The 20,003-nt window shown below is 42.4% G+C and overlaps 1 protein-coding gene across 7 annotated transcripts in view; it reads right to left on the reverse strand.

The window, feature by feature from the left end:
• FGGY (FGGY carbohydrate kinase domain containing) overlaps positions 1–20,003 on the reverse strand; it is a 422,532-nt gene that overhangs the window by 4,197 nt on the left and 398,332 nt on the right. For all 7 annotated transcript variants that reach the window (XM_082834792.1, XM_082834791.1, XM_082834790.1 and 4 more), the window contains one exon: positions 1,134–1,195. In XM_082834792.1, the coding sequence (XP_082690918.1) occupies positions 1,134–1,195 (62 nt within the window). The remainder of the gene's footprint in view (positions 1–1,133; positions 1,196–20,003) is intronic.

Consider the following 20,003-nt stretch of genomic DNA (forward strand, 5'->3'; position numbering starts at 1 on the left):
CCCACCACTGCCTAAAGTTCAGTATCTCCATTTCACCAGTAGGATGAAGTCTGAGGTCCTTAGCACGGCCTCAAAGCTCATTATGAGAGGACCCACTCTGTTCCCCCCAACACCCAATTTCACTCCCTGCCATCTCCCATCTCATACTTCGCATTTCAGAATTATGAGTTGTTGATAGTTTCCTGAATATACGATGCTGTTGCCACCTTTATAACTTTGCCTGTGTTATTCCTCTACTGACAAAGTGCTTTTTGGTTTTGGCCTGACAACTTCTTCTAAGCATTTAAAGTCAGCTAGACTTAACGTCCTCTCAAAAGCTTTGCCTCACTCCTACAGGGTCAAATTCTTTTCTGTTTTGGGTTACTTTGTCACCTGGTAATACTTCTATTATATAACATATCCCTTTGGCTCGAAATGATCTACTGCATAAATAAGATTGTCTTATTCCCTTCTAAATCCTGCCTAGATGCCAAAGAGCATAATGCCTTGAAGATAGCAGGCACTCAATAAATTAGTGTTTGTGAATTGGGGTTAAAACATTAATCAAAGTTATGCTGACGTACTGTATAGTATAGGGAACTATACTCAATATTTTATAATAACCTATAAAGGAAGAGAATCTGAAGAAGAATATCTCTCCCTCTCTCTCTCTCTCTCTCTCTCTCTCTCTCTCTATATATATATATATATATATATATAAAATCACTGTGCTGTATACCTGAAACTAACAGGATATTGTAAATTAACTATACTTCAATTTAAAATAAAAGTCATGTTGTAGCCCTCAAAGTCACATGATGCAAAGGGTGGAGGAACAGACAGATGCTACCGTGTGGAAGACATAAGAGATCCCCATTTTAGAACAGAGGAGACCAGATTTACTGCTAATGACCTAGGGAAAAAAACATTGGTTTGAGAGTTCAAAAGTTTGAATTTGACCTCCAGGTCTGGCCCTATCTAGCTCCGTGATCTTGGGGAACTGAAAGTGACTTTACGTCTCTGAGACTTAGTTTTATCAACTATTAAATGAAAGGCCTGGCTTGCTGACCCCTGTGGTTTATTCCGGCTGTAAAGTTGCATGTGTCTGTTGTCCTCACTCCTCAGCACTGTGCATAGAAAACATATAAACTTACCTTTTATCCTCACGTCTAGGAAACACAACTTTCCCAACTTTGCTCATTCTTGCCATTGCCTCCTGTCAAATGGAAAACAGAACACACAGAACTAAGTTGGAAAGTTAATACCAATGTGAGGCCTGTCACAGGCAAGAACATTCTTTTTTTTTTTTTAGTAAATTTATTTATTTATTTTTGGATACGTTGGGTCTTCATTGCTGAGCGTGGGCTTTCTCTAGTTGTGGCGAGCGGGGGGCTACTCTTCCTTGCGATGCGCGGGCTTCTCATTGCAGTGGCTTCCCTTTGTTGTGGAGCACGGGCTCTAGGTGCACGGGCTTCACTAGTTGTGGCACGCCGACTCAGTAGTTGTGGCTTGTGGGCTCTAGAGTGCAGGCTGAGTAGTTGTGGCACATGGGCTTAGTTGCTCCGCGGCATGTGGGATCTTCCCGGACTAGGGCTTGAACCCGTGTCCCCTGCGTTGGCAGGTGGATTCTTAACCACTGAGCCACCAGGTAAGTCCCAGCAAGAACATTCTAATTAGAATTTACTTCCCTTAAGAGATTTGGTGAGTCCATTTTTTTTTTTTCAACTTACTTTCTCTGGTGATAAGATTAAAATCCAATGAACATTAAAGGTTACATCTAGGACCACACAGCCTGGGCTTAATAAATTGTTGCCTGTTGAGACCTCCAGGGCATAAACAACCTGGAAGGCAAAGCACTTTTATTATGGCTTGCAGGGTGTGGTGGGAAGGAATTATTTCCCCCTTGCATTACCTGGACACAAGGGCTTGAGAAGGCAACATAATCAGCCACTGAGCACGTTGTCTGCTTAACTCACAACAGCAGTAACTGAAGAGAAGCCACTCTGTACCTGTACTTTAAGACAGAATGTTTAAGACCTCTTCATTTCACTTTTAGTTCTTTTTTCCAGTAGTCTCTTCAACTGTGCCTATACAGATGTGAGACCTCTGGGCTGAGTCTAATGGACTTGACCTCAGGACTTTCTTGTCTTTACAATGTGGTTAGTGGGCAGTCAGCAAGTTGCAGTGTCTTGGTGGACACAGTCAGAGTGAACAGCAGCAAGATCAACCATAGATTGTGTTGGCTCCATTATATGAATGGAGAGGTCAAGTTTCCTCGGGTAGTCTCCCAATGCTATTAAGTTTATGGGAAAGTTAGGGGGAATGGAGTAAACCCAACCTTTGGATTCCAAAGACTTACCTGGGGAGATTGCAAGCAACAGCATGACAAAGCTCCCCAGAATAGGTCCTGTCTTAGGAACAGCTATTGAACTCTTATTGTAAAGGATGTAGTCATTCTGAGGTCACATATGTACAACTTCTTACTCTCTCTCTATATTAATTACTCAATATGTACAGACACTGTGCTAGGGATACAGATTTGCATCAGATATACTCTTTGCCCTGGAGAAACTCACACACGAGCAGAGGAGGAAAGAAATGTAAAGAGCTGACTACCACACAGAATGTGAAAGGCCCTGGGTACCTTCAGAACATATCCAAGTCTTGCCCATCGTTACCGCCTTACTTATGATTTATTTATTTATACACACACACACACACACACACACACACACACACACATTTAATTATATAAATAATATATTTCTTATTTATCACTAATTCCTTTTTGACAATCCGTGTACTTATTGGTTTATGTGTTCCTTCTCTCCCTCTCCATTCCTTGTTCTAACCAAAATGTAAGCTACACAGTCTGGGAGCTTTGTCTATTTGCTGCTTAATCTCAGTACCTAGAATATTCATAAAATGTATTGAGCCCCTTCTATGTGCCAAGCACAGCATCCAATATATATGGAATACAGAGATGAAGAATGAATGGGTCCTTTCATCAAAGAGCTCACCACAGAATGGAAAAGACATTTACTGTGATCAAAATAGAGTGTGACAAATACTATGCTAGAAGCAGATAAACTTCTTTTCAATAGTTATTCAAGGATTAAGAAAGTTGATACTTTTTCATCTGCTAATCACTTACACATATTTCCAATCTGGCCAGGATGTCCTACCAACTCTTCCCCAAGGACGCCATGGACATTCTGAACCAGTTATCTGGTTTCCTAGCCCCCAGTGGATTTAAAAGTTCTGTTTGGGAGATCAGAGATGCTGAGAGTAGCAAGCACACTGACAGCAGAAAGAAATGGTAGCCTTATTCAGGAGGAGATTTGAAAAATTATGAAAAATTATTGAAAAGGGAATCAAGGTGAAAGGATAAGAACCAACGAAGGTCAGACTGGGGCCATTCTGCAAAACAGCAAAAACATCTTAGTGTGGTCACTGCCGTTCCACTTAACAAGAATATTTTAAGAGCTCTGCTCACCCCAACATATGTCATAACATTTTCCTTCACAAATTAAGTTCTGATTCCCTTAAAGTAAGCCCCATGTCTTGCTGAGATGGTCTCAGCCATCCCCATCGCCAACTTTGCCACTGGTTCTCTTGTTTTGGGATTGCTTCTTCCTTCATAGCGGTGCTCTGCTCTGCCTATTTTAGGGAGGACCCCGCCTCCTCCTTCAGCTCCTCTGAAGCTTGAAAATTCCCTAGGGGAATACTCCTTGGGTTGTGCTTAGGCTTCAGACTGGAGCCGACATTCCAGGACTGCCTTCATGGGTGGGATCCAGGAAACCTGTATTAGAGAAGAAGCTCCATAAATGTCACTTTCCTTCCCACTGTAACAGATGTTGTGGACACAGGGCAGATAGCAAGGAATTCTTTCCTTTCTTCACGTTACCTTTGCTTATTTTTAAAATAAATTATTGAGAAATAACAGTGATAGACATTTCAAAGGTTTAAAAAGAGGCTATTTTGTTTCTCAAAAAAGTACAGAGTTAAATATTAAACTTAGCTCAGGTGTTGATTCCACAGTAGGTTTTTCCTGACTCATCCCCACTACCTGCCTCCCACCTAGAATGAGTTACTTGCTCCCCAAGCAACTTGTGCTTCCATCTATCACAGCATTTATGATGCGGCCCCACAATTCTTTGTTAGCACATCAGCTGCCCCAACTAGACTCCTGCTTCTTAAGGCAGGAACTGTTATAATTGTTTCTACTGACAAACTCAGCATCTGGTGTATCGTATGCGCTCAGCGAATAGTCTACGGGATAAATGAACTTAAGGACCGTACACGTGAAAGAATGCTGAAATGGAAGTTTTGTCTGAGATCTAAAGTTGACAGATATGAGATACCAAAGTGAGCTGGAAACAGACCACCCTGAAGAATTTGAAAAAAAAGCATAGTTGAGGACCCATAAATCAACTCAAACCTTTCATCCATGTGGAAGGTCAGAAAAAGAGATGGATTTTTTAGGAGACAGCTGTGTGTTGACTGAGCATCAGGCCTTCTAGGGGAGAGGTGAGAGTATGGCCTCACTGACGCCACAGGGATCTGGATGTGTATCCCTGAGGGTGTGAGACACGGTGGGTTGAGTGTGGCTCCTGTCTGGAGCAGAAGCGCTGGCTGGCAGCTTCAGTGTAGCAGTGAAGGAGTGTTGCCCTGGGATCAGCCAGCACTGCCAGAACGTGTCAGACTCCAAAAGGCATGACTGCTTCCCATGAGCCTGAGGTGGCCACAGGTGAGAGGGCTTCCTGGGTTGCCTCAGATCCTGTCCAGTATGGCCACCTAATGAGGCAGAGGGAGCCTGCATAAAGAAGCTTGAGGCAAACTACTGGATTTTTTTTTTTTTTATAAATTTATTTATTTATTTTTGGCTGCATTGGGTCTTTGCTGCTGCTCACGGGCTTTCTCTAGTTGCGGTGAGCGGGGGCCAATCTTCGTTGCAGTGCGCGTGCGGGCTTCTAATCGCGGTGGCTTCTCTTGTTGAGGAGCACGGGCTCTAGGCACACAGGCTTCAGTAGTTGTGGCCCATGGGCTCAGTAGTTGTGGCTCGCGGTCTCTAGAGCGCAGGCTCAGTAGTTGCGGCGCGCGGGCTTAGCTGCTCCACGGCAGGTGGGATCTTCCCGGACCAGGGCTCAAACCCGTGTCCTCTGCATTGGCAGGCAGATTCTTAACCACTGTGCCACCAAGGAAGTCCCCTACTGGATTTTTAAGGAATTAAAAGAGCAAGCAATCTACTAGAATAGAGAAGGACAAGGACAGGATACAGTGAGAGGTTTCCAGAAGTGGAAAGTCTCCAAAAAAAAATCTACAATGGAGCCTAGCTGTAAACACCTATTAAACTTAGCATGAAGTCCATTTATGACAACGCTGATCAAGATAAGAACTTTCCTACACCCCTGAGCTCTCTTCCCTTACACCTTCCAACCACCTCAGAAGAACAAGAAAAAAGCTAATATATACTGGAGAGAAAGTGAATGAGGAACAAAGAAGAATCTGATCACAGCCAGCTCCTCACATTTGCAACAGTCCCAGCTGGAGGAGTGAGGAGTTGCCTTATCTTTGGATAAAAAATGAAGTGGTGGGGCTTCCCTGGTGGCGCAGTGGTTGAGAGTCCGCCTGCCGATGCAGGGGACAAGGGTTCGTGTCCTGGTCCAGGAAGATCCCACATGCCGCGGAGCGGCTGGGCCCATGAGCCATGGCCGCTGAGCCTGCGCGTCCGGAGCCTGTGCTCTGCAACGGGAGAGGCCACAACAGTGAGAGGTCTGCGTACAGCAAAAAAAAAATAATAATAATAATAAGTGGTGATTATTATATATTCCTTGGTATTCTAATGTTTGAAGTTTGGTTATGTCTCATGACTTAAAGCGACTATAAAACTTGTATTATCTAAGTGACTTTCTACTTATCTAAGAAAGTAATGGAACTAACAGAATTTTTAATCAGGGCAGAGAGAAACTAGCTCTACTGCACAAGTGTAAAGGGACAGTGAGAGTAAAAAAAACAGTTGTTTTTCAATTCTATCTCAGAAACTGTGTTACACATGTATAATCAACAATGGAAGAAAATATATTAAAATATTAACAGGTTCAAGAGCATGGGTGATAGCTTTTTCTATTGTTAACTTGTTTTTTCTGTCTTCTAAACTTTATACAGCGGCATACAGGGATTTGATCATTTGAAGGAAAATAAAACTGTACTGCACTCTAAAAAAAAGTTATGGGCTTCCCTGGTGGTGCAGTGGTTAAGAATCCGCCTGCCAATGCAGGGGACACGAGTTCAAGCCCTGGTCCGGGAAGATCCCACGTGCCACAGAGCAACTAAGCCCGTGCGCCACAACTACTGAGCCTGTGCTCTAGAGCCCACGAGCCACAACTACTGAAGCCTGAACGCCTAGAGCCCGTGCTCTGCAACAAGAGAAGCCACCGCAATGAGAAGCCCGCGCACAGCAACAAAGAGCAGCCCCCCCTCGCCGCAACTAGAGAAAGCCCATGCATAGCAATGAAGCCCTGATGCAGCCAAAAATAAAATAAATAGAATAAATAAATTTATATTAAAAAAAATTATGCTTCTACAGGCAGTCAAAATGACTTGTGCTCACTCTCCTCTCTCCTGGGACACAGGGCTCACTAAGGGTATTTGACACAATATGGAGAATGCCCAGAGAATCAGTGCTGTCATCAGAAATAGCACTGCTGAGTTTTCCCATTTCTCCAAATAATTAACATAAAACTGAAACCTCATGAACCCACTGGCTGCAGTAAATCTGGAAATTACCATAGCACAACAATATGAATTTATTATGGAAATGCTGACATGTGCTAAATATAGTCACCCCCCACAATATATTTCTGTTCAAAGGGTTTATTTGAAGTTGGCCTCAAAATTCATACTTTTTGTCAGCAGGCAGGAGTTGGACAATCTGGATTTGTAGTACACTACGCCCTTTGGGAGTCTAGACAGCACAACGAAGACAGGGACTGTTCTCTTTCCTTTTTGCCCACACAATGAAAGCTTTTAAAAACAAAATATTTGGTAAAATCGCCTTTTAATCACTTCTTTTCTTTCTCTCTATAAGGCCGAGCTATAAATAAACCATGAAAGTTCACATTTGATTGTCACTTCTGAAAGCAAGTGTAAGAGTTTCTGCAGGAAAAAATAGGAGCCCTGTACCAAGGCCATGAAAGACTGCATTCATGGGGTTTGACCCTTTGCTGCCGTGTCAAGGCCGAGATACCAGTCCGCACACGCTGCTCACCACTTCCCTGGGAGCAGCACGGGCAGACACCAGGCCTGTGTGGGCACAGGGAACTCCCAGTTCTCACGTGTTAACGGCCTGGCTTGGGAGCCACCAAAGGGCTCTAGGCTACACTGGGTGAGGTACCCAGGGAAGTTAGGTTCAAGAAAGAAAGGAGCTCTTCACCCGTGGAGAAGATGGGGATTCCACGAGTGGCAGACACAGGAATGTTGGCAATTTGGGGAGCAGGCGATCTGATACCTTCTCTCCCACCCAGTGGGAGGGGAACAATGGCCTTAAGACTTTGGGAAGGCTGGCAGGCAGCCTAGACCAAGGCACCAAAGGGCACTCACTGCAAGCTTGGCCATGTCCAGAGTCACGGTCTACAGGGAAGAACAACCAGGACCTGGCCTGGTGGGACCTATACTGTCAACTCTCTGAAGGCAGGAACCATGTTACTGAGGGTCTCATGCCTAACACGGTCCTAGCACTTAACAGCTGCTTGGTTCATGTTGGCTGAGCTGCTGAATGAAAGGGTGATGACTTTCACGACAGAGGCGATGGGAGATCATCTAACGGTGTTTCTAAAATGGCATACGTGTGCTCCAAGGAGTGCCGGAGATGATCTGTTAAGATTCCAGAAGAAAATATTGGAAGTGTCATTTATATGACTTTTAGTCTAAAGAAATTAATTCAAGTTTAATATGCAGATTGTCACCAGATCCATCAGTTGGTCCACACATCAGACAGTCATGAGTGAGTAAGATGTGTGAGGTGTCCTAAGGGAAGGGTGAGAGCTCTCCAACACCAGGGATGACAGCATGGCACTCCATTCTATGTCCCCAGCTTCCAGGGCTTTGCTACATATCATCATTTACATGTGCCAGGTTGGTAGGTTTCTAGGTATTATCTAATTTTATTTAAATAAACCCTCACAAAATGGGCAAGCAGCTGAGAAAGATTCAACCAATGGATTTAAAGGCAATGGTGATAATTCAGACTCAAGGAAACAAAAAAATGATGATACTTTTACTAACTTGGTGCTAGCTCTTCATATTATAAGGTAAAAACAGTAAAGATCTAGTCAGATAAGACAAGAATTGGGAAAAAAATCAAAATTATCAAGAATACTGTTTGTTGTCCATCATCAGATGAATGGATAAAGAAGATGTTTTATACACACACACACACACACACACACACACATACACACACACACTGGAATATTACTCAGCCATAAAAAAAGAATGCAATTGTGCCATTTGCAGCAATGTAGATGGACCTAGAGAATATTATGCTTAGTGAAATAAGTCAGATAGAGAAAGACAAATACGCTATGATATCACTTATATGTGGAATCTAAAAAATAATACAAATGAATGTATATGTAAAACAGAGACAGACTCACACATATAGAGAACAAACTAGTGAGTACCAGTGGGGAGAGGGAAGGGAGGATGGGCAAGATGGGGGTAGGTGATTAAGAGAAATAAACTACCATATATAAAATAGATAAGCAACAAGCATGTATTGTACAGCACAGGGAAGCACAGCCATTACCTTGTAATAACTTTTAATGGAGTATAATCTGTAAAAATACTGAATCTCTATGCTGTGCACTTGAAACTAATATAATATAGTAAAGCAACTATATGTCAACTAAAAAGAAGGAAAACAAAGAATACTGTTTGAGATATAAATACAGAGACATATTCAAAATCGTTTAGAAATCATCAATAATCATTTAAAAAAATCATTAAAAACTCACCTGGCCATAAACAGTGTACCTTTAGATACTGCATAATGTTAGTATGATGACCTCACTATAAAATAACATTTTATTTCAGCTGTTTTATAGTGTAAATGATCTACAAGCACAGTAGAATATGGATATGCTTTATCGTAAATAAGTTTGCATGTATTTAGCATGTAAGCTCAAAATTTTTTTAACTGATGGAGTACATGATCCAAAAAACAAGGCATCCATTGGCCCAGCAACCAACTTCCATGGCCATTGCTAGGTTACTGGTTTAGCCAACATTTTGCAGGTGCTCACTCTGTGCTGTGCACTGTACGAACTGCTTTATGTACATGACCCTTTAAATTCTCAAAACGACTTCATGACACAGATATCATCATGTATCCCTACTTTATCAACCAAGAAGTGAACAGAGTAGGAGGAATTTGCCCAAGGTCAGAAAGCGAATATGCAGTAAAGGCAGAATTCCGACTCCAGGCCTTTGCTTAATCCTACACTCAGACCCAACACTCCTGTCCTCTCTGCAATGCAAAAAGCCTGATGCTTGCGTTCCCTGGACTTGCATTCAAATCATACTTCTGCTGCTTATTAGCTGCGCCATCTCCTTGGGTGAGAATGAGTGTGTGTGCGTGTGCGAGACACACCAATACAGTACACTGTACCTTTTTTCAGAGATGCTGACACATAGTTCTGAAATACATGAATCTGACTTCTTGAGGAGCTCTGACTCATTTTACTGGAACAACAAGTTCACATGTTAATGTGTGGGCGGAGGCACATGATCCCTCCGTAGAAAAACAAAGTATAGCAATGTGATTCTCCTCCAACAGCATTAAGAAATGGCTAGTTGTTCTGCTATTTGTTTTGTTTTGTTCTGTTTTCCTTTTGACACAGTCATCGTTTGACCTGCACCTGGTATTCTGTGTAACCTCCATGACAACAATGTCAATTGAGAAGCAGGAAGTAGTCAGAGAAAGGAAAGAGTGGGGTAGGTCTTCATCACTAATCATGACGTGAAGACTCACACCTCATTTATAATTTTAAATACATGGTATCAATCTACGTACCTACCTACGCATCCACATCCACACACATACATATATCTTATTTATTAGGGTGTTGATTACATGGGTGTACACATTTATCAAACTTCATCAAACTGTACACTTAAGATCTGTGAATTTCACTTTATGTACACTGTATCTCAATGTAAAAGAATGTAAAAGAAAAAACACTGTGCTCGTTATAAGTATGTGTTGGTGTATTTATATTTTATTTTCCATTATAGAATGCCTACAAAATGGAAATAAAAATTTTCAAATGCTTATTTCTCCAATATTCACTCTAAAATACACCTTGGGTTAGTCTCTTGATCATAAAGGAGGGGTAGGGGTGTGGCACTCTCCAATTTTGCAGGAAATGGAGATGCTAGTGGAAAGGTGTTAGGTTGTAGAGATAAATAGGCTTGGGATCACATCTGGGCCCTGCGACTTACCAGATGTGTGAGCTAAGCCTCAGTGTCCCCATCTATAAAGTGGAAATAATAGTGTCTACTCACAGCTTTGTTAAAAATTCAAGTATCCCAATCTCTGACCAACATCCTAACTGGCACCCTAACAACAGTGACGACCAGTCAGAGTGATTTTTCAGAACGACACTCCGACTATCACCAACTGCCACAGTTTGAAGTCAGGCTTTACCACTTGCTCCATTATCATGGACAAATGACTTAACTTCTTTATGCCTGTTTCCTCATCTAAAACTGTGGATGAGAACAGTATGCCTCTAGTAGGACTGTTTTGAGGACCACGTGAGTTATTTCAGGCAAAGCACTTAGAATAGTGCAGCACCTAGTAAATGCTCCTTAAACTTTACATATTTATTATTCCATTAGCATGCAAGCTCCATGTGGCCAGGGGTTTTTATTTGATTCATTCACTGCACTAAGAACCGTGCCTGGCCAGAATAGGTGATCTATAAGTATTTGTTGGATGGGACTTCCCTGGTGGTCCAGTGGTTAAGACTTTGCACTCCCGATGCAGGGAGCATGGGTTTGATCCCTGGTTGGGGAACTAAGATCCCACCTGCCGCATGGCACAGCCAAAAAAAAAAAAAAAAAAAAAAATTGTTGGATGGATCATCGAATGAAGTAAATTAGATTTTGTTTCTCTGAGCTATTTTTACCCACAATATTTCTGACACCAAATATGTGGGTTCCTCACACCAATCAATTCTCCAACTCTGCAGACACCAAGTGGGAGTGAAAGCTGCAATGAAAGCTTTTTGAAGGAAATTCAAATTTCATAAGATGGCCTAGAACTGCAAGGTTGAACTTGGGTGGATGTCTCCAACCTCACCTCAGGTCTCGCTCACTGTGCTGGCTGTGCTGCAAACGCAATGGCTATGGTGCTGTTGACTGAACGTGGCAAGTTTGCCCCTGCTGGGGGGCCTTCCTGCCTCTTTCAGGAGTGTGCTTCTGAATCTTAGACTGTCTGGCTTTTTCATATGACTTAGGTCCTCTTCAAATATAATCTCAAAGAGACTGACTTGGGCCACTCTTGGCTGAAACATTCTACTTCTCCTGAACACCCTCTACCACATGATCCTATCTTCTTGTCTTCATAACCCTTCATAGCACTTAGCATGGCCTGAAATTATATTAATTTATCTGCATCCTTGGTTACTGTCTACTTCTTCCTTTGGCTCTCACCTCTACTCCTCCCTCATGAACCTAAGCTCTGTGAAATCAGGGTCCTTGGCTTTCTTATTCATTGATGTGTCCGTAGCTTTTAGCAGGACATTAGCTAAAGGCTAGTTGAAAGTGTACACTTATTAAATGTCTGTTTTGGTGAGGCACTGTGTATCTATATCTTGCCTCATTTGATGCTAACAAACATTCTGTAACGAAGGTCTTATTATGTAAATTTATAATGAGGAAACAGAGGCTCAGAGAGGTTCAGTGACTTTCCTAAGCTAGTAAATGGCTTAGCTAGGATTTGAAACTTGCTTTAACTCATGAATGAGACCAGGCCTAATCCTTGAGGAGCTCACAGCCAATAGGCAGATCTTCAGCGTCAGTTCATGACAATTTATCTTGCTCTGATGACTTTAGGGCCCTGTAAAACCCTGAAAGCTTGCTTTCTCCACCATCAAAGATAAATTCAATTATAGTCATGACATTGTGCTTACAAAGGCAGGAAGATGGATTCAGTGATGTATGGAAAGATTGTTCATATTAATTTTTGAAGCAAACAAAATTACTGCCAGCTGTATGACCTTGCGTAAGACCCTTCCCCTTCCTGGGACTCACTTTCCTTATCAGCAAAATAAAGGGGTTGGATTAGATTATTTCTGAAGTCTTTGCCAGCTCTGCAATCTGTTGGTTCCATGTACATGTCTTTTTTTGATTAACTCTCAGTTGACAAATGAACCAGTTACCCCCAATGGTACATTTTATTAGGTTTTTGTTTTGTTAAACTAGGTTCACTCTAAGAGGGAATATACCCACTGTGTTTCCCCAGCAAGGTACAGCTTCATTCCAACTCAGTCATGCGAGCACGGCAGAGGGGAGAGGTTCCACAATAGGTAAGGCTACCTACCACTGTGATATTTTGAAGTGTGGTCCTAATACATGGCCTGACCACTAAGGGTCTGGGTCCTAAAATGAACAGTTGAACGACTATTCATCTTACTTACATGAGTTTGACTTGGCTCCTATGGGTTTTCTCAAAGCCAAAATATCAAGCTTCTTACTAAAAGCATTAGATTACAGACTTCAAAACTGCAAGCTATCACCCATCTAATAATCTGTTATTGACTGAAAAAGAAATGGTCCTACTAATATTTCTGGCTGAGAATAGAAGGTAATGCAGTGAGCTATAAAAGTAATACTAATAACAATAACTCAACAACAACAATAATAATGGCAGCTAACATTTATTGAGTACTTACTACGGCCCAGTATTGTACTGAACACTTTACCTACTTCATATCCCCAGTTGAAAGACGAGGAGACACACAGTTTTGGAATTCTATTCTTAACCATTCACTGTGGGACAAAGGCTTTGGTGATATAGAGACCATAATTCAAATCCTAGCTCTGCCACTTAACACTCTGAGTCTCAATTTTAAAAATGGGAATCTTTTTTTTTTTTTTTCCGGTACGCAGGCCACTCACTGTTGTAGCCTCTCCCGTTGCGGAGCACAGGCTCCGGACGCGCAGGCTCAGCGGCCATGGCTCACGGTCCCAGCCGCTCTGCGGCATGTGGAATCTTCCCGGACCGGGGCACGAACCCGTGTCCCCTGCATCGGCAGGCGGACTCCCAACCACTGCGCCACCAGGGAAGCCCCAAAAATGGGAATCTTAATACCTATTTTATAGGTCTATTGTTATGGAATAAATGATTAAAACTCTAGTTGTTGTTACTACTACTACTACTACTATTTACCCATCAACTGAAACAAAGCTTATTTTCCCAGAAACTTCATTAAAAGTAAGAGTTAACATGTATTACTTGGGTATATGTTTCAGGTTGGTGGGGTAGGTGGGCTGGGGAAGGTGGTGGGTGTCAGTATTCTCATGCCTCCTTATTATCATTTCCAGATGATTACTCCTCCATCAGCAAGCAAAAAAACTCACTCTGAAGTTTACGCCACCTAATGATAGAGATATAATCATCCTCAGCTCCCCTGCATCTCAGTGCTGTCATCATCAGCCTCTTGCTGCTGTTAAATGAGGCTAAGGCTTAGATCTGAGTCTCCCCATCCATCTGGAGGTTTGTCATCATCATGTAAGACTTCGGCATCTGTTTACAAGACCCATCCAATACTTGAGTCTTGTGTTTTCAGAGTGTTTCCAATATTCTAATTGCCACTTTCTGACTTCAATTGCCCATTAATCCAATTCTCTCACTTGCCCCATCATTCCTATCAAATGTCCCCCCTCCACCTCATGGTTATTTCCAGAATCTCAATCCCTTCTTTTTCTTTCAATCCATATACCTCTTCTGACTCTGATTTCTTCCATATATAGGGGTGAGTCCCTCATCTATTAAATCAAACACATCGATCAATAGGAATCACCACTAATTCTCTTTTAGTTGCCAAATTCAATTGGTGCCTCTAATCCACAAAATTCTTTAGCCAGGATATGCTTCATTTATGACTGCAGGGGAGAAACTTTGTTTAGGATGGAGTGGGCCAACAGGAGATTGCAACTCAAGAAAACGCAACATCTTGAAAGCTCTCAGGGTCTGAACACCTTGGAAACTTACACTTCCTGCTTCAACATTAATTTTGTATTGGGAAGATTCTTTGGCCAACAGATCGGGAACCATAATTGGCAGCAAAGAATCAAAATGTGATGGTATTAACATTTCCTTATGTTCCAAGTGTGATGGGTTTATTTTATTTTACTCTGATGCAAAACCGAAGATTCCACTACTGCACAGAGACCAATATATTACAGGGTAATGAAAAAGTGGTGTGGGACATGCAGGACATAATGACTGAGCTTCAAGGGATGTTGGGTAGTCACTAATCAATTTCTCTGTGTTTAGGCTGATAAATAAACAAATTATCTAAGACACATCTATCCTGCCCTCCATACTCCTTAAACTCCCTGTTTTGGATCTCCAACTCTCCTAGACTAGAGCCACATTAGAAGTAGGGCATGCACACACTGGTCTAGTCTTTGGGGCCGGCCTCAGACTGGTTTATGGTGCAGAAGAGCCTTTGGCTAAGCCAGAATGCATTTCGAACCAACAGCAGGAGGAAAAAGACAAGCAGAGAGGTTGAGTCTGAAACCAGGAGTTGGGGAGGCCAAAGATGGCACCAAAGCACCAAAAGCATGAGAAAGGCTGGAGGAAAACTGGGAAGGAAGGAGGGAGCAGAGGTCAGACAGAGTGAGGGGACAGCATGGAAGGCAAGTCCAGGATAAATCATCGCAGTGTCCTTTTAAGTTGGTTTCTAATCTTTTTTTGTGTTCCCAAAGCTCCCTGGTTTCCCTCTATCTTAGCACTTACCACACAGTAGGATAAATGTCTGTTTACTTATATGCCTCTTTCACTAGACGGTGAGAGCTCAGAGGATAGAGGTCATTAATTTTAATCAGTATTCCCAGCAATTGATATAATGTGACTTTTCAATAAACAGTGTTGAGAGAATGAAAGAACGAATGAGTAGATGGATCAATGAATTAATGAATGATTGAATGAATGAATGAATAAATCAGGGGTAGGATATCTGTATAAAGCAACTTTGGGATCTCCCTCAGTTGTACTTTTTAGTATTTCCTAACTGTCAGGTCAACCTGTTTTTTATTGTCAGATGTCACATGGTTAAGATCATGGGCTCTGGATTGCCTAGATCAGGACCTTGGCTCTTCTAACTGAATGGCTTAGGCAATTTAATAACCTCTTTATGCCTCAGTTTACTCATTTGTAAAATAGAAATAATTACTCATAGAGTTAGAAAGATAAGAGAAAAGGCATGTAAACCATCTAATTTAGCACAATAGCTTAAAAATTTGTTATTTTTATAATTATTACACCCATCTGCACCCCAGGATTACACAGGATCTTGTAATGTTTTCTCAAGTGCCGCTATTTAAAGACAGCACTTCCTAATCTGCTACATGTAATATGCTGCCTGGGCAGGGGAGTGACAAGGAGCATGGAATGAAGGAACCATTCAACATGGGATGCCAGCTGATGCTTCTGGTTAATGGGGGGAAGAAAGATAAAAAATGAGCAGAACAGGGGCTGTAGGGAATAGAAGTTGTAGGAGCTTGTAGGTTTAGAAATGTGGAGTTTATTTCTGGGTTGGACTTCCAGGCCTTTTACACAAAACAAACAAAGAAAACAACACCTATGTCAGCTGTGTTTATGAAGATGAGCTTGCTCTGGCTTTCACAAGACATAGGGAATTCAGTCTGCTTCCCTCTGGTTGCTAAGTTATTGACAAGGCACATGATGTACTGGAAAGAAAACTGATCTGGAAATCAGGAGGCTCTGGTCCTATACAAATCTGAGTCTAGGCTCTGCAATTTTGAATGAGTTGCTTCCTTTCTCTAGATGCTAGTTTCCTCGTCTCTAAAATGGGAAGCTTGAATCAGATAATGTTTTCTTGTTCAACTAGTTATTGAGTACCAGTCGTGTGCCACGTGTTGTGCTAGGCACTGTGGATATGTCAGTGAACCAGACAGCTCTGATCCTTGACCTTATGGAGTTCAGAGTCTATTAGAAAAACACAGGTGCTATAAGAGAGTGCCAGAGGGAGACAAAACTAGTCTGGGGTCTTAGGGAACTATCTGAAGGCTAAAGAGGAGTTGGACAGGTAAAGAAGGTGATGAAGAGGGTGCCAGGCTAAAGGAAATACACATTTGAAGGCCCCAAGTCAAGATAATGTGGCACATTCAAAAGACAAAAAGAAGTCCAAGGTGGCCGGAGTAGATAGAACAGAGGGTAAAAGTGATAACAGACAAAGCTACAAATGAAGGCAGGAATAGATTTTGGGTGGCATTTTAATATCACGTTAAGGGTTTCCAACATTATACCAAAGTCAAGGGGAAGCCATTGGAGGGTTTTAAGCCAAAGCCATCCTTTTCCAAGTTGGTGAAAGATCACCTTGGCTGATGTGTAGAGACGGGTTAGAGAGTGGTAAAGGTGGAGGCCATTCAAGAGGCCCTTCCTTGGAGCAGTCTGGGCAAGAGCTGATGGTGGCTTGGACTAGCATGGTGACTGTGGAATTAAAGCAACGTGGAAGAATTCAAGAGTACACGAGGTATAGTTTAGAAAGAGACCGGGAGAGACCAAAGTGGAGGGAAAAGAGAGGCTGGGTTCAGAATGTCCTTGAGGTTCCGGCAGGAGCGATTAAGTAGATGTGGTGCCCTTGCCAATAGTGCCCTGTCCTAAGCTTACGCCAGTTTTGCAGGCAAAGGTGGAGATGCTGAGTTCAGATTTGAACATGTTTAAATTGAGATGCCCGTGAGACTTTTTAGGTGGAGATGTCATGTGCACAGCTGTAGAGCTGCTGCCACATAAACAGAAAACAAATCCTTAGAAGTGGATGAGATGGACAAAACCCGGTAGAAGACCAACGGAGAATGCTAGGTAGAGGAGAGAGGACAGCTGGCAAAGGAATGTGGAAAGCAGCATTCAGAGCAGCGGGAGGAAAATCAACAAAGTATGTTGCCAGTGGAAAAGTGTTTCCAAATGAACTTATCTACGAAACAGAAACAGACTCACAGACGTAGAGAACAATTGTGGTTGCCAAGGCGGCAGGCAGGGTAGGGGAGGGATGGACTGAAGTTTGCAAATGCGAACTATTATATAGAGAATGGTTCAACACCAAGGTCCTACTGTACAGCACAGAGAACTATATTCAATATCCTGTAATAAACCATAATGGACAAGAATATGAAAAAGAATGTATATATATATATACAACTGAATCACTTTGTTGTACACTAGAAATTAACACAACGTTGTTCACCAACTATACTTCAATAAAATAAATTTTAAAAAAACGTGTTTCAATGAAGGGAGTGCTCCATATTGCAAAATACTGCTAAGGGTAAAGCAGGGTAAGGCCTGGAAAGCCCTTTGCGTTGTGCAATGGCCTAGGTTAGCATTAGTGACTTAGACTAGCATTATTTTAGTGGATTTGTGGAAGTGGAAGCTAGATCATCCTTGGCTAAGGAGGAGGGAGATGGTGCTAAGAAAATCATGACAGTGAGGCTGGCCGCTTTTTCAAACATTTTTGCCTGTAAGAGGCAATGACTGGAGGGGCTGAGAGGTAGAAGAGGGGATTTTATTTTAAGATGAGAGTTTATGGCAGCACTGCCCAACAGTAATAAGGTGAGTTACATAAGTAATTTTAAATTTCCTAGAGGCCATTTAAAAAAGTGAAAAGAAATTGGTGAATTGAATTTTAAAATCTTTCATTTAACCTATTATTAATAAGATAGTCTACGTTCTTGTACTCATGCTAAATCTTTGAAATCTGGTGTGTCTTTTACACATTTCAATTTGGACCTGCCACATTTCAAGTGCTCAGTAACTATATCTGATGAGTGGCTACTGTATGGGACAGCACAAGTCTAGAGCAGGTTGAAATGCTGATGAGAGAAGGAGTCAGTATGGAAGGAGAGGCTAAATATGCAGGGAAAGGGATCGAATGGACTATCAGAGGCAGTGGGAGATGGAGGAGCCTCTGATGATAGGTTGGGCATCGATCTCTCCACCGTAACAAATGTAAAGGAGAAAAAGGCAGCATCTGGGTGGAAGCAGTGGTGTGCTGATAAATGCTCAACAACTGGCTCTATCAAAACACAAAAGGCCCTGATTTGTAGTGTTTGCCAATTTCTGTGGTGTAAAGACTTCCACTATGGCTAATTTCAAGCTGCTAATGTGATGTCACTGAACGTGGAGCTGGGCAGAGATGCCCACAGTTGGCTCTTGGGAGCAAGTGTGAGCCAGCTCCAGCATTCCACTGGATATGAGAAATGTAGGTTTGACGGCAGATGTCCTTCTAATGGCTATTATTTTCTTTTTGAGGTAGTTGGTGGTTGAGAATAAATAGGAGGTCATATGTCTGAATGTGAGGGGAAAGATGGGGCTGGGAATTGGGGAGGTTTGATATGATCACTGCAGAAAATGAGAAAATAATCTGACACATTAGTCTAGTTCCTGTGAGAAAACAGATGGACACTCACACTGGGTAGCGGATGTACAGCTTAATAAAGGGTTTGTTGAAAAGAAGGTTTAGGAGAAGACTAGCAACAGTGGGGAACCATTACCTCCTCCTGGCCTGAAGAAGCAAGGGGAGGGAGTGATTCCTACCACCCGAGAGAAGTTGGGAAGAGGGAGAGGACCACATGCCAGAATTGTGGCCTATGGTCTAGATACATGGTACGTGGATCAGCTAAACTGTGGCAATTCAGCAAGGACGGAGCTGGGGAAACAAACAGCTTCATTATCCTCCAGGCTCCTTCTGGTGCCCAGTGGCCAAACCCACCTAGAACCTAGAGGATGAGGGAGGCTATCTGGGGATCATTACTACATAATGTTAGAAGCCTGCCTTATTGTTGTATAGTATTTCCTTATAGTGTTCAGGGGCCTTTAGGCACGCATAAGGTAGAAATCTGGATTCATCTGGATTGGGATTTGGTAAAAGAAGAAAATGGGAAAAAATGAAAAAAAATGAAATGGCTGTAAAGAGACTGGCCAGGTGGGAAGAGAGGAGTAAGAGGAAAGTAAAAAAGTCTGACAACAGCCTTTCAAAGTACACATTAACTCTGTTTTAGAGACAAGGCAACTGGAACGAAAGCAGTTGTGTGGCTTGCCTAGGAAGCAAGGTTAGTTAGCGAAGTTGGGAGATTGGTCTGCCTAGCTTGCAAGCAGCTTCTGCCCTGCCGGTCCACCTGCAAGCTACGGAGTGCTCTGACTGATCTGGGGAGAGGGGGTACATTTTCACGTTCCTTTAAACTTTCCATTGAAACTGAAGCATTTTTGGAATTTTCCTATCCTGGATACATAAACTCATGCACACTGAAAAACTAGGGTGCCCTTTGGATTGTCATTACAGATGCTCATCCCCAAGGTACAAGCTAAGAGGGGCTGAGGAATGTGCAAGGGTGTCTTTTGTGAAATAGAAGTGAAGTCAAGTTCTCAGGCATGCTCTCTTCCCCAGTCTGCATCTCCTCTGGTCTCCCCTCTAGGCAGTAGTTGATGAGGTCACTTTCTTCCTTACACCTAGTGGGATGGGCAGAAGGGGCGAGAGAGCGCCATATGACTCCCCCTGTGTGTCTGGTACACAACTATAACCCAAGCGTATCCCCAGGGGCGTGGCATGTGGCAAATGCTCAGTGATTACAGGGTAAATGGAGTCTTTCAAGGACCATATTTTCTGTGTTAAATATTACATGATCTGACAGCAGGATATAAGATTAGAAATCAGAGTTCTCTGATTGCAAAGCTGGGAACAGTACACATACAGCACTGGAAATAGCTAGGT

This window comes from Leucopleurus acutus, assembly GCF_964270905.1.
Source record: "Leucopleurus acutus genome assembly, chromosome: 2".
Lineage (NCBI taxonomy): Eukaryota > Metazoa > Chordata > Mammalia > Artiodactyla > Delphinidae > Leucopleurus > Leucopleurus acutus.